The 15,305-nt window shown below is 32.4% G+C and overlaps 1 protein-coding gene across 2 annotated transcripts; it reads right to left on the reverse strand.

The window, feature by feature from the left end:
* Nucleotides 1-4,737: 4,737 nt before the first annotated feature.
* Nucleotides 4,738-9,868, reverse strand: LOC132714691 (uncharacterized). Of its 2 annotated transcripts, XM_060697602.1 has the most exons (4): nucleotides 9,638-9,868; nucleotides 8,856-9,130; nucleotides 7,186-8,241; nucleotides 4,738-6,215 (listed from the first exon to the last, which is right to left on the reverse strand). In XM_060697602.1, exons 3-4 carry the CDS (start codon nucleotides 7,975-7,977, stop codon nucleotides 5,523-5,525), a joined length of 1,485 nt encoding a protein of 494 aa, XP_060553585.1. In that variant the 5' UTR covers nucleotides 7,978-8,241; nucleotides 8,856-9,130; nucleotides 9,638-9,868; the 3' UTR covers nucleotides 4,738-5,522. The 2 variants fall into 2 exon arrangements, with proteins under 2 accessions (XP_060553585.1, XP_060553584.1); XM_060697601.1 differs by having other exon boundaries at nucleotides 8,856-9,868.
* Between the last annotated feature and the right edge of the window lie 5,437 nt (nucleotides 9,869-15,305).

The following is a 15,305-nucleotide window of genomic DNA, read 5'->3' on the forward strand; positions in this document are numbered from 1 at the left end:
TGCTTTCGGGTAGAAATGCAGAAAAATGGTTAATTATTCACACTGTCTGGGTTATACAATTTCATTCAATATCTTTTCAGACAATGTTTGTTCCTTGTTTTAATGCCGTTGTTTTGTTTTTTAATGATTGTCACACAAGATAAAATTATGTTGTTGTTGTTAATTTAAAGATGCTTTTAGACATTATCTGTTAGAACGATGATGATGTCTTTAACATTAAGCGGTTCATACAAAATTAAGATATATTGATAACATGTGAAAAGTCATATGTACCATTTTTTATATTCAAATGATATGTAATTACTTATAGATAAAAGAGCTGCACATGTTTGTGAAGGGTTACAATACAATTTGGATCTTTAGAACTCAACTCACAGACTTGTCTTTTATCATACTTTACCTTGCAAATCATTTGGAATACGTTGCTAAAAATATACTATCAAAGAATTCTAATTTCTAAGAGAACATAAAACATCTCCACTATACTAGCAAGCATTGCCTAAGGCCTTAAATTTGTATAACGTAAATTATAAGTAAAGACCAAACTAGTTTATTATCTGGAAGATACATGAAGGAACATTATATCATCGTTGATTTAACTTAAAATAGCGAATATAGTTATTGAGAACTCTCAGTGTCATACATTGAGATGAATTAATTTCATGATTTCTCTATAATTTACGTGTTATAAAGTAATTCATGTATACAAAAGTACTAAATACTAAAACATCAATAATAAAGTGTAACCTAATAGATCAAGAATGAGTAAATATTGAGACCATTTTTCGATAAATATATTGCAGACAGTGCATATTAAATTCATTAGAGTGTTTAAACTGACTTCCTCTAGACGCATAAACAATATCCAAGAAATTGGAGTGAATTTTCCCCACTTCAAGTTTGACTGAATGCTTAAAATAGGTCGTTTCCACTGTTTGTTTCCCAAGATACGTAAATTGTAGCGTTATTTTGTTGCTATCAGTCGATGAATTCGTAAGTCAGTAGACACCTAGCCCAGAAAAAAAATAATAGAAAATAAGCAGTCAAAAAAGCGATACAAAGTTTATGATCATATTCTAAAGCAAATTTATCATCTTCTGTTAAGAAAAAAAGAATCAACCCAATATGAATGAAGATTTCTACAGTAATTAATTTATACGATCCCTTTTAATATTGAAAAGGATTCAAATTTACAATAAATTCTTTAACCACAGCATATAAGCAACAAATGATCTATTACATAAAATTCACCTGCATATTTCAAAGAGAAGTTTCTAGCAATTAAGAAAGAACATGAAGATTTTATACATATTTATACGGACGATTCAAAAGAAGGTTGCAAAGTAGGTGCGGCTGTGTTTGAAAATAATTTTACATCTAGTATGAGGTTACCAGATAATGCATCAATTTTTACTGCTGAAGCAAAAGCTATCGATTTAGCATTGTCATACATAGCACAGCATACCCACGATAAATGTGTGATATTTTCTGACTCGCTTTCTGTTTTAATATCCATTAAAAATAAAAAATCTGACAATATCATGGTAAAGAAACTTCTTTTGCGATTTCATGATATACTAAAAACAAAATATGTTAAATTATATTGGATTCCAAGCCATGTAGGAATACGAGGAAATGAAAAAGTAGATGCTTTAGCTAAACAATCATTAATTTTCAAAAAACTGACTTATTGTTACCTGCTTGTGATTTTAGACCGGCTATAAATAAACTCGTATCATCTGAATGGAAAGCAAATTGGGACAATGCCGTTTTTAATAAACTTCTCGATATAAACCCATCTCTTGATATGTCACCATCTCTATCTCTGTCAAACCGCCGTGATCAAACAGTTCTTCTTCGATGCCGAATTGGACACACTAAAATTACCCACTCTTATCTCCTCACAAATGACAATGCCCCTTTCTGTGTAGGTTGTAATGAAAATTCTACTGTCAAGCATTTTCTTCTTGAATGTCATGATTTTTCACAGGCCCGTAATAGATTTTATTCGGTAAATTCACTCAAAGAACTTTTTAATACAATTCCATCAAAAAACATAATTGATTATTTAAAAGAGATAAACTTGTATTCTAGGATCTAATTGGCTCATTTCTATTGTCATTAACAATGTTTTACATAATATTTTAAGCCTATTATAGCATTCGGCACGATATGGCCAGTTATTTGTTGACGTGCCGTAAAAATCCAAACAAACAAACATAAAGTGAGCATAGATAAGTCAATACACGTTCTTTTAGCAAACTATAATCTTTTATTTTTGAAATGCCAATGAAGTTGTTCCTCTTTCTTTGAAAATATCATTATAGATAAAACAAAAAGTACACATTTAAACCTTGTTTCTAGGCAATGAACAATTAAATGCAACCAAATTCAGTTGCGAACGACAACATTTCAAAAGTTATGTCGCTCTTAATTTGAGAACGCAATAATATCATGCAAAAAGGGGATTTTACTGACATACAATGTATGGGGCAATAATGTGTCGCTTCTGCTTTATCAGGATTTATGTTTTAGTCTCCTTAATTGAGGTTTGGTCCATCCGGTTCTGCTCACAAGTCATTTTTGTCTTAAGCACCTATAATTACCTATGGTAATTTTATTTTTTTTTGGCTAATGATATTATGCACACAAAATTCATAACACAAGGAATAACTATTTATTGAACATCAACATTAAAATATCCTATTAGCTATCAACTAAGTGGATTTTTTTTTATATATTCATTATAGAGCAGAGCATGATCATTACTGAGCGAACAGCCAGTTACTGTCTGGTCTTTTTGTCATTTGATCATACTGGGAAAGTATGTTAAGATTAAATTTCACGCAAATGATATCTTGAATTAATACTTTTTGGAAGGTCTAGATTAGGTAAAGAAACAATGTAATTTTAGTAATTAATCCACTACCTATTTAACCAGAGGGGATTTTAGGTTTATCCCCGTCCATCTGTCCGTTCGTCCGTCAGTCCGTTCGTCCACAAAACTGGATCCTGCGATAACGCAAACATTGCTGAATTTTTATGGATCTTGGTATATTGATAAATTATGCATTTTTTTCTTTTATTCCTTTTTTGAAAACTTTGGTTGCTAGGGCAACACATTGACTGAAAATAAGGCTAATTTAACACATAAGCTGGATCCAGTGATATCAAAAAACGTACTTAAAAGAGAAAAAAAAATCATGAAACTTAAAATATGGATAGATGGAGATTATACTAATCATTTTAATCTTTAACCTTTCTATCTCATTGACGTGTTTTAAGTACAAACCAATATTAATATGGGTACCTAGTCATATTCGAATTTACGTCAACGAAAATGCGCTAAATATGCAAGCCACAATGGCATTCCCTGCAAGTGATATGCATTTCTGCTGAGTGATATGAAATCATGCAATTAAACGCGACGTCCATGGACACAGAAAGATACTTTATGATCCTCCGCGAAAGATAGCTGATCAAATAAGTACCGCAGTATTAACATTCATAAAAGAAATACTTGTTCGAAATGCCACGGATGAACATAAATGAAGTTATGTATTATGATGACGTGTCCACTAGGCTACAGAACAGACAATACACAAGTTACAGATCAAAAATGATTTAGTACAAAACTATAAAAATACGGCAATAAGCTTTATCTATTAAACATCTTAACAATGCTATAAATTCCTATCTGAACACATTAAATAATTGCCTTATGTAGTGGGCTACACAAATATAGTCTGTCACGCGGCGGAATATCACGGATACCTCCGAAAAAATTATACCGAGGCGTATGATCTTTATAATATGGTGTTTAAAATGCAATTGTAATTCTTTTATGTTTGTGTGTAGGAAATGTGCAGTATTTTTGGATTTTTACCCGTAACGTAACATTTTGGTAGCTTTGTATGTTTTTGTTAATATCAGAATGGAGGTGAAAAAGTTAAAAATATAGCGTTGACACTTGGAGCCAAGCAAGCTAGAAACTTTGGGAAATTCTTAACGTATGCTGACAGTTTCTTTGATATTTTTAAAAGTGCCATTGATTGCGATATTTTTTTAAGGAATCGGGCGTATTCTGGAGTATCTTGTTGATTATATAAAATTTATGTAGAAAAATTAAGTGAGTGTATAATAATCTCAGTTTACACACAGAAAAATTGCTTGTACTGCCAATGTTATCTCTAAGCCTGTTCGGACGAGTAGAATTTTTCAAAATTTACTTTGTAAACAATCATATAGACAGGTAAAGAAATGCTCCAAATAAAAGCAAACAAGCAAGTTAAACCAGATTTTGCCGGCCCTATATTCTCTACTAAGACACATTTGACTATACTGAATATTAGTCAATAAAACTGTAGACGAATTTTGATTTAGTTAAAGGGCTTGGTTCACTAACCATCAAATTTGGCCCAACCTCGAAAAGTGTTGAAACTTACAGTAATTCAGATTTGAACAATCTTATTTTAAAATCAGCTATTTATATTTCATTATTATCATATATGACGCTGTTTCTAAGCCTGAGAAACATGTACGTATTATGTACATTGTTAGCGCGACGTCATCGACGCGGGAAAATAATCCGCAAATTTTGACGTTTCATAGCGCCGTTTGAATTCTTTATTTTTGATAAATGAGAAATAAAATATAGATTCTTAATAAACATAAATACCTATTTATATTACTTTTTTAATTTCAATATTACACATATTATGTAAATGAAGCTCGTTTCATTTCGGACCTATTATCTGACGATAATTAAAGCAATAACAAAAGTAGTGAATTTTTTTTCAAAAAAATCATGTATTTTCAATTCACTTTTCTTTTTGAGTTTGTACATGTTTATTTCATTTTTTTTTCAAAAACAGTCTCCGCCATTTTTATTACATGTATTTATTTACCTTCTTTATACAGCTATATAATTAGAAGACATTTTTTCGTTTGAGTGAAATTAGAAAATATTTTCAGGAAATATGATAAGATTCTATATATTTTCACGGCCGGACTGGCGATGGAGAATATTTTGAATTTGATCATGTTGATTGAAAATATGTTCCATTTATCACTCAGACGAAAAAATAATCTTTTTTATTTAATTCTATAACCAAAAAAAAAAGTTGTTCACGCACATCCGCACTGATTGTACAGCTCGCAGTAATATTTTGATTATTCATCAGCGAGTGACGCGGTTCAATACTCATTTTGATACCTTCATCTTACACTGTGTAAGAGAAATTGAATAATTATTTTAATTTGTCATAATTATATGAGTAACTGAAGCTATTGACTGTCTGGCAAAAAAAGTTCTTTACAAAGTCAATAAATGTACCTACAGGAATAATAATTACAACATTTTATATTGTATTATAATTACCAAATATTCTTATTGATTAAGTTACTGATTGTCGATTACCTTAACAGTTTAAAAAGCCGAAAAATGATAAAAGATAAAGAATCATTTATAATTTTACAATTGTAAAAGTCCGTTGTCTCTTGTATTCATTATTTGCAAATGTTTAATCACTGTCAGAACTGGAGTCGATTTGGAATGTAGCGGCATCTTCTAGATGACTACCCCAGTCCCTTACACCGTACCGCGTGCATTCTTGATGCCTAGCAAAAGCAAGATACCAGACGATGGCCGAAACATGCGCGCACATTCCAACAACTCGTGCCCCAGCACGGCACTGGCAGTACCAAGCCTCTACTGCCGTATCACTGGACCGTATCCACATGAGATATCGTCTGCTGCTTGTGTGACGACTCTGCAACCGTACTGTCAGTAGTGACGTGTCATCTACATGGACATGTATGTCATATGCCCCAGTGAGATGCTCCTGGATGTAACTGGACGCAAGCTTCAACTGATATACACCAAGCGTAAGGTCGTGTAGATTTTCCTCTGACAGTCGCGGAAACGGTACATCCTCAACCGACTTCCATACTTTTAACTTCCGTTCGAGACCACGCTCTTGTACATACTCTTGTAAAGTATTGGCTCGTTCAGCCAACAACAACATTTGTTGGGCAACTTGCGTATCTGCCTCTGTCTGAGACGGTGAACTCAGTGCAGGAAGGTATTTATTACATATAGCACATACAATCCTAACAAAGTCTCCAATGAAGGGCACCTGGCTGCATGGAAGTACTGTTGCAAGCATTTTGAACCGTTTGATTCGAGCGTTGGCCGATTCAACAACCCATCGTACCTAAAAATTAGAAATGGTATAATTACAAATAAACACCAACGTTACACTATATTCATTTATGTTTTAAGGTAAACAACCTTTATACATAAACTCAATTTGAATAGTATCTAAATAGGCTAGAAATACTGTCATTTTTTGAAACTATGGGTCGTTAGTTCAAGCACTAGGTCAATACTTTTCTTCTATGAACATAACTTATATATTTCGTCCAACTCTTTAAGAAAGACACTGTTTAATTTTGATGACATGATTATTTGTATTATTTATTTTTTAATAATGATAATTTGACAACATGAATCGTCCAAAAACGTAAATACGTACTAAGCAATATACAGCTGAGAAACTTTATTTTGAAAAAAAGCTGATGTACGCATAAATCATGAGTAACACCTTTTTGTATCCTATTAGATATGATAATAACCATTTTCACCCTGGCTTTTTTAAGAAAACAAAGTGTTTTGAATATTATTTATAAGTTATTGTATTATTTACATTTTAGCTTTATCAAAGCAGACTAATTTTAAAAAAAACGTAGCATATAGTTACTGCATCAAATGTTTTTCATTTGCCTAAACAAATATTTATATTCTACGAAACCCGATTAAATATATTAAAGGCCCATCAATTCATGCTATCAATTTATTCCTAAAAAAAGTACCATGTTACATTTTCCATAAAATACTCATTTGCTTTATACACAAACAATGATTTTTGCTACTCCAACACAGTTGTCAATTGGTTTAATTACATAGTGGATAAGTTTTTGTACGGAAGTCAAAATACTACTTTGTATATATTATGCTACTTTACGATATATTACAACACATTCAGCGCTATTTTCTTAAGTTGTAAATTATCTAATTGAAACATACTCTAAATTCATTATTAAAGCATTATTATAACTTGTCTGACATTTATAAAGAATGACAAAAATATGTATTTATGATGCACGATGTGCCTTTAAACATACTTTTGTAACTAGCCGACTGGAGTTAGCTTCCTTCGTCGATAGCTGCTTTTGTCCTTTGCTGATCAAGGCAGGCATTTCAGCATTGATTCCAAGGTCAGTGAGGAGAGTCAGCGAATCCCGGAAGCCACGATCAACTACCAGAATATCTCCTTCCTGTAAAAACTCCCGGAAGTTTTGAATATTGGCCCGTAGCATATGGTTCAGTATAGCCGCATCGTTGTTTTTGCCATCTGCAAGGTAAGGGCCAACTATAGTTACAAAGTGACCCGTTGTTGTAACAACAACCATAGGTTTAACCAATGGCCGGCCTTTGTGCATGCTAAATGAACGCCTCTGGAACTTGAAGTTATTTGACTTATTGATATAAATATATGTTCCGTCAAGAACAAGGATCAGTTGGTTGTCATCAGCGTTGAAAAGTGTCTTTGCAAGTTGGCGTGTGTGGTTCTGAATGAGGGTTGACCTTGGGACAGTTTCAATGCCAAGATATAGCGGAACAAATGTTCTCATTGATATTAGACGAACGGTCTCAATTGCGCGGCGAACGCTTGACTTGCTTAAGCCAAATATTGTAGACAGGAGTTTATTGGACATTCCAGAGTAAAGCTTAACAAGAAAAAGTCCAACGGTTGTTCTTGGAGACCTTTTAGGCGTTGTTTTAATGTGTTGAAGCAAATGACTGCAAAAATCATCAAACTGTGGTTTGGTAAGCCCAGTAAGAGATGGATAATCACGTTCGTCTAATGCATCAAAATTAAGTGATGTATTCTGATTTAGGCAAGCGTTTCTCATTTTTTGAAGTATATTACATATTGAAGATCGATTAAGCAAAGAGGTACTTGTCAGCGTTTGTATGTTTGAAAAAGAGTCTTGAGTCAGAGTCCCATCAGAAATATGGACTGGACAACACCTTGCGTCTGCTGGTACTAGTATGTTGTGGTCAAGGAAGACTGTAAAGCGCCCTTCTGCTGGAAGGCACACCAACTTTGGTCAAGGCCTTTTGCACACGAAACAGCGGCTGTGGCTTCTGCTTGTGGAAGAGATTTTCAGCATTACCTGTAATGTAAGAAATGGTCATAATAATAATGTCCTAAGAAGTTTTAATTATAAGTAAGTGTTGAGCATTTTAAAACTTAATTTTACCAAGAGCCGCTCGACTGATTTGTGAATACGTAGTAATGAACACGTTTGGCCGCGTGACCAATTTAATTGTGTACTAATAAACTTTTAACAAACTTGGTGTTTTTAAAATTAATTATATTCATTTCAATTCAAATTAAAATATTTTTATAAACAGTCGATTTACTACATTGATTCACAGTTTGCTGATTACCAAAGTAAATGTGTTACGATTCATTTAAAATACTGAACAGAACAGAACATATATTTTATTTTGAATTAAGCATATACATCTCATTTTCATATTTAACAATTAAAATACTGCAATCCCATTTGACAAAAAATATTTCAAACTCAAACACACAGTAAATATGATGATTAAAGCTACCTATGTTATATATTGTGAAACGTGTGCCTAACAGTCCATGTTAAATATCTATTTAGGTTACAGATAATACAACATTAAAACAACGCATTTATACCATGTAATGTTACTTATTGATTATTATTAATTTCTTAAATATATTATGGTTGTAATCGCGTGCACTTACCGATGGAGGACTAGTGAATCGTTCGTTTGTAGACGGCGGAACGAGTGCATCGCCAGCATCACCCCTCTCATCAACCGGTACGGGACCTGATTCTTTTGGTTTTCTAAGTTTTCTATAAAATTTGATTCTGCATCCAGAACACACAACACTATCGGGTGTGCAAGTAATTGACAGATTTTTCTTTAAATATTTCTGAATATTTGCCGGTACAGGTCTTCTGTCTCGACGATTTGCTTTTCTATTGCAAATTGTGCAGATGTAATGCTTGACCATATCTGTAAGAAAAAAAAAAACTAATAAAAAAAAAATTCATCAGAAGTGGGATTCGAACTCGGGCCGCTTACGTCAAAAGCAGGTGTCTCATCCACTGCGCTACAGCGGAATTTATAAAGTGGGCGCCAAGTAATCAAGTATTTGATATCGATCGTACGCATGAGCTAAAAATAGAATTACCTGCAGACGGCTCTGTTTATTGTTTAAATATTCATTTATAGCACATATTTCAAATACCGTTTTCATATTTTTCATAACTTAATTACATTGTAAATTCGTTTTCAATAAAATTTGTTCACATACATATCCATTTAAGATTGAAGCCATTCAAGTTTGGATCTCTACACTTGATTGCACCGCTGCTGCTAGTCGATCGTTTATTTATTTAATTTAGAAGAATATGACTATTCTCAAATAAAGTATACAGTATTTAAAATATATATAGATCTATGTTTAATAATGTGAAATATTTATTTTGGGGTAAGAATATAATAAACATTTAAATCTACCTTGTTTGTAGTGGTGTCGTTGTTTACAAACATTTATCGTTGGCAACAGCGGTATTCGTACTCAAACCGTTTCGAAAATATCGTTTCGTCCTTGTTGTTGGAAAATTATATTTAACAGATAAAACATTAAGTCTAATAGTTTCTCAACAACAGACATTGCTGAAATGATTATCTATTATAAATATTTGTAATTTATTTATTGATACAACATGTTATGACATAATTGTGTTATTTGAAATTGAGTTTTTAAACATGATTTTTTCAATTATGATTGTGCCTCAAGTTCAAATTTAGATATGAGCCACCACGCGTGCCACTTGCAAACATACATTTTCATGTTTGTTTTTATTTATTGAACACCGATGCCAAGTGATAATTTGGCACATGTGGTGGCTCTTACCTTTTTTTAGGATAAAACATGCAAAAAATCACAAAAAAGCCAGTTTAGTTAAAACCAGGGTGTGTGAAAGTGATAATTTTGTTGGAAAAAATCATCACAAAATATTAATGGTCTACATATTTGTACAGGTTTAGGATAGGTCTACATAAAAACAAACGCATTTGATTTGGTTAAGCTATTTTATTTTTTCAAAATTTTAGGGCATTTTTATGGGGTTAGTGAACCAAGCCCTTTAGGAAAGTGTATATTTACAATTTCTCAATCTTAATATTTTCTCTACGAAGACTATTACTAGCATTCAAATAAATTTTTAACAGTAAGTTCTATGATATATCAATGACTGCATTTGTTTTGAACTGTAATATCTACAAATTTGGCAAAAAAGTAAATTTAATGACGATATGATTTGTTGCATATAAGAGAAATAAATCTTAGCAATTTAAAAGCCCTTCTGAAGAAACAAGTGAGTCACATCATTAGTCGTACACATCGAAGAGCTGATTAAGTGATGTTCTACCTCGAAATGAGAGATCCAACTGGTTTGGCACATTCATTTGTCCTAACACTACACGTGTCATTAGACATTTTGTACAATAAGTCCTTACAATTTGAGCAATTAGACATTGACTCGACACACCGGCAGTACCTGAAAACATTCAATTTCCATATTTTCATAATTAAGGAAATATATTTTTGTGAAAACGTGCATTACATGGTATCCAATACTGTTAATGTATATTTAGGTATAACTAAATTATCATGTACATGTATGAAGGAAAACGTTTCATTAGTAATATGTTTAGATATAACAAGACATTTGAACTGGTGTATTCAAAACTTTATTTAGAATTTCAACAAGCTTCTAGCTATTCAGCAACTGTCAAGTTTTGTCTGCAAAACTTGGTCATTGCCTTTAGCAAAAGGTTCCCGAATTTGTTATTAGTTGAGTATTGAATATACAACGACCAAAGGCAAAATTCACAGCAGTATCAATCTGTTTATCACCAATCATTTTGTCAATAATATTCCACAGGGTGTTCTTTATTCGATGAGCGACCATAATGAAGTTTAAACAAAATCCCTCCATGCTTCGAACAAAATTGAACGCCGCCTTCCCACCGCCAGGAGCATTTTTAATACACGACCCATCTTTAAAAAAAATAACACGTACTACTTCCATTTAAAAAGTCATAAACTACTCTGACAACCAGAAAAAATATTCAGAAGTTCATCCATAAAAATGCCGACGATCTGCAGCGCATTGTGTAATCGAATTTACCTGTGAGCTTATAATATACTTAACTTTTGATAAAGTGTTTGTATGAAAATAAGAAACGTCAGTCTAGGACAAATTCCTTTGTTTATTAACTGTGACAAATATCTAACATTCTTAAACAAATTATTATGGTGAAGAAACACCTCTTTGTTGAAAGATAATTTAATCTTAAAGTGGCACTATTATTCCAACTTTTCACATGTCTTGAATTGATGTATCAATTATTTTACCGATGAAAATATGTACCATTTATTTATAAATGCTTTTAACTAGATCACTGATTTTCCGTGAAAATTTAATTTTCTAATTTCAGTAAGAAAATTATCATAGTACTGTGTCACACTTTTCAAACAAGACACTAACAGGAAGTGGATGAGCGACAGATCTGAAATCGAATCCCACCGTATGGGATTACATGTAAATGCTATGTACTAAAGATCAATAGGCTGTGATAAGTAGTTGCTTAGAAAACTGTTATGAAAACATTTCACCCGCTCATCCGCTGACATTTATCATACTTTAAACCGGTATTGCACCTAGGTTACCCGGTAAAGTTTATATTTTTTGCGTAATATATTAAAAGGAAATATTACGGTAACATATTAATCGTACAGAAAATTTCATGACCTTCTTTAGTTTCCAATTACACTGTCTACATTTATTGCTGTTGGCCATAGGCCTTCTCTAGTCGCCCACCCCTGCTTTAATAAACGTCTAAATCCCTATTATGACTTTTACGTAATTTTTCTTTGGTCTTGAACAAAATCACTTCAACCCGTGACCAGAATAAGATCTGCATAATTTGTTTCAATTCTAATAACAGTCCCTAAAATTTACATCAAGCAATAAGTAAATAATGATGATATTGATAAACAATAACCTTAAAATTCAAACACAGTTGACCTTTAAAGGGTGTTTAACCGGCTTTCAAAAAACATTGTCAATCTCATTTGAAGTCCATGCAAATTCATCAGCTAAAATGTTTTAGATGCATATAATTTTTATTGATCATAACTTGAAAAAACAAACTGCCACTATTTTTGTATCGTCCCTTACAAAGTAGCAAAGACATAAAGTGGTACTTCATCGTCGTTTCTCTGTCAGTCTTTCCATCCGTCAGCTCATTCGTTATAAAAGTTTTTCTTGATTGCACCTCAAAGCCTGCAGGTGATTTCATTCAAACTTGACACTAAAGAAAAGTGCAAATACCACATCTAGTTGTGCATATCGTCGGCATTTTCTAGTTCAATGGATTTTGGACTTCTTATCTTACACCAATAATGTCATTTGAATAATCTTTACTGGATTTTTTCGGTAGCTCAAGTACTTACGCATAATAAACAGAGTTTTGGACTTGAGTAAAAAGTCGTTGCAATTACATCCATACTTTACAGGAATGACCAGAAGCACATTTTATTGTTCAGTGATTTTGTAAGAGTAATGGCAACTGTATGGTGTTTGTGTCCTGAGGTCCGTCTGTTCTTCGACTCTAACATTACTTATGCAGTTTCAGTGAAGCTTAAAAGGATTGATCAATACCTCAAGTACTTGCGAATAATTTTTGGATTTTTTTTTGGTTATGGGTTTGGTCTATTTGTGGTTTTTTGTGTCTTGTGTGGTTTTTGTTTCTCAACAGTTGTAAATTTGTCAATCAGCCCTCAATACAGCTGTTTAGTAAGCTATCATTAAGCGACATATTTGATCAATGATCGCTATTGTTTGTCAATAAAAAGATTATGCCTCTTTTTTAAAACTACAAGAAGAAAACTTATTTTGTCGGATTATTATTATGTCAATCATTCACATGTTATTAAACGATTCGTGAGTGCATTCTTTTTCTTATTGTTATAAAAAAACTTGTTTAATCCTTTCGTTAAGAGTAATTTTTATCACGTCTGCTTTGATTAACTTAAAAACAAGCATTGTTTGGATTAAAGATGTATTGCATTGGATTTCACACGCTCTGACGAGTCGCAAATTACTCTAGTATTATACAGTTTTGTTTTTACTTACTTTGGCGTTTGAACCTTTAGACTTAAAGCTGAATTCCATTCACAGATAGTGTTTAATATTTAATAAAGGCGAGCAAACCTAGGAAAATAAATCCATTGAATATAATCAATATCTTAATCACATAATTAGGTTATGTCGCTAAATGATGTAAATTGTAAGTTTTTTTCCTTCTCTGTACGTTACATATCACATACTAAACAAAGCGTGTCAACCATTAAAAATTCGAGTAAATTATTTTCATTATGATAATCATAAAATGTTCAATAACCGTTTGATGTCTTACATGTTTAGATTTAATATTGTGTTAAGGCTATTTCTGACATTTCTCTCAGTTATGTAATGTATGTCGGACTTTAATAGCACCGTATTCATGTTTGTATCTGTGTCTGTAAAAAATCAAACATCCTCTTCATATTTTTTACATCACATCGGTTTTAAATTTATTGTCATTTATCAAAACATATTATAAACGCATTATTAGAAAGTTTATATTCAAATGTAATGGCAAACTATTCCTTAGAAGCAAATATTTTTGATTCTTTAGAAAGGGTAAACATGAATTATATAATGTTTAAAAATGGTTTGTAAGAATTTTAGATGATTGTAACCTTAAAGAAGTAGCAATAAACGTGACATTATTTGTAATAAAAAAGTAGTGATTGTAAACAGTAGTATTTTGTCTTCCATACAACATACTTATCACTATAACTGTTTAACTTATTGCCAAAAAGCAATAGATGAAAAGATAGTTCATGTATCTGACCAATAAGTATTTTGTGAATACTATTAAATTACACCGAAATAAAAAAGCTTCTGGAAAATAAACATAAAGGCATCTATAATGCATAGTGGGCCTATAGAAGTAGTATTTTTATAAAAAAAAAATCGGAAATATTATGTGATACTCCCTGGCGTCTGTCAGCCCGTCTGTCCGCTCCCACGGGATAGTAATAATGTGGCTAGAGGGACAATAGGTAACTGTTCTGTCGTTTTGATATCATTCATTCCTGAATGTTTTTATGTAGCTATTTTCTTTTGTGTCGCTAAAACGAACAATTATAGAGAGACCAATAGAGTAGTCACATTATTACTGTCCCGTTAGAACGTCCGTCCGTAAGCAAATTGGTTTCTGGAGCAAAACTCAAGTTCCATTTTGCCCACAATATTCGAACTATATAGAATGATTGTCCATATCGGTTAGAAGACTCTTATAGATTTTTGGATCACACGGTCAAAGGTCAGGGTCTCTATTACCTTAAAACTGAAAACAGTTTCAGGAATATACGTAACATTTGGCCCACAATATTCAACTTCATACGATGATTGTCCATATTAGGTAGTACATCCAAAATGATTTTGGGTTTACACGATCAAAGATCATGGTAACTATTACCTTAAAACTGAAAACGGTTTCTGGAACATAACTTCATAGGATGAGTTTTCATATAAGGTAGTACACCCCTAATGATTTTGGGTTTACAATGTCAAAGGTCATGATCACTATTACCTTAAAACTGAAAACAGTTTCTGGAGCATAACTTAAGTTCCATTTGACCCACAATATTCAAACTTCAATGGATGATTGGCCACACTGGGTGGAACACTCTTATTGATTTTGGGTCACAGGGTCAAAGGTTAATGTCACTTTTACCCTATAACCGTAAACAGTTTCTGTAGCATAACTTAACTTGCATTTAGTCCACAGTATGCAAACTTCATAGGATAATTGTCCATATTGGGTGAAACACCCCTATTGATTTTGGATCACAAGGGGAAAGGTCAAGGTCAATATCACCTTAAAACTGAAAACAGTTTTCGGAGCATAACATAAATTCCATTTTGCCCACAATATTCAAACATCATGAGATAATTATTTATATTGAGCAGAACACCCTATTGATTTTGGGGTTACAATGTTAAAGGTAAATGTAGTTATTCAGCCGAAACCCATTTTCATATTTGAGTAACAGTTACCTTGA

Source organism: Ruditapes philippinarum, unplaced genomic scaffold (genome assembly GCF_026571515.1).
Source record: "Ruditapes philippinarum isolate M1 unplaced genomic scaffold, ASM2657151v2 ctg3689_1_1_1_1, whole genome shotgun sequence".
NCBI classification, from domain to species: Eukaryota; Metazoa; Mollusca; class Bivalvia; order Venerida; family Veneridae; genus Ruditapes; species Ruditapes philippinarum.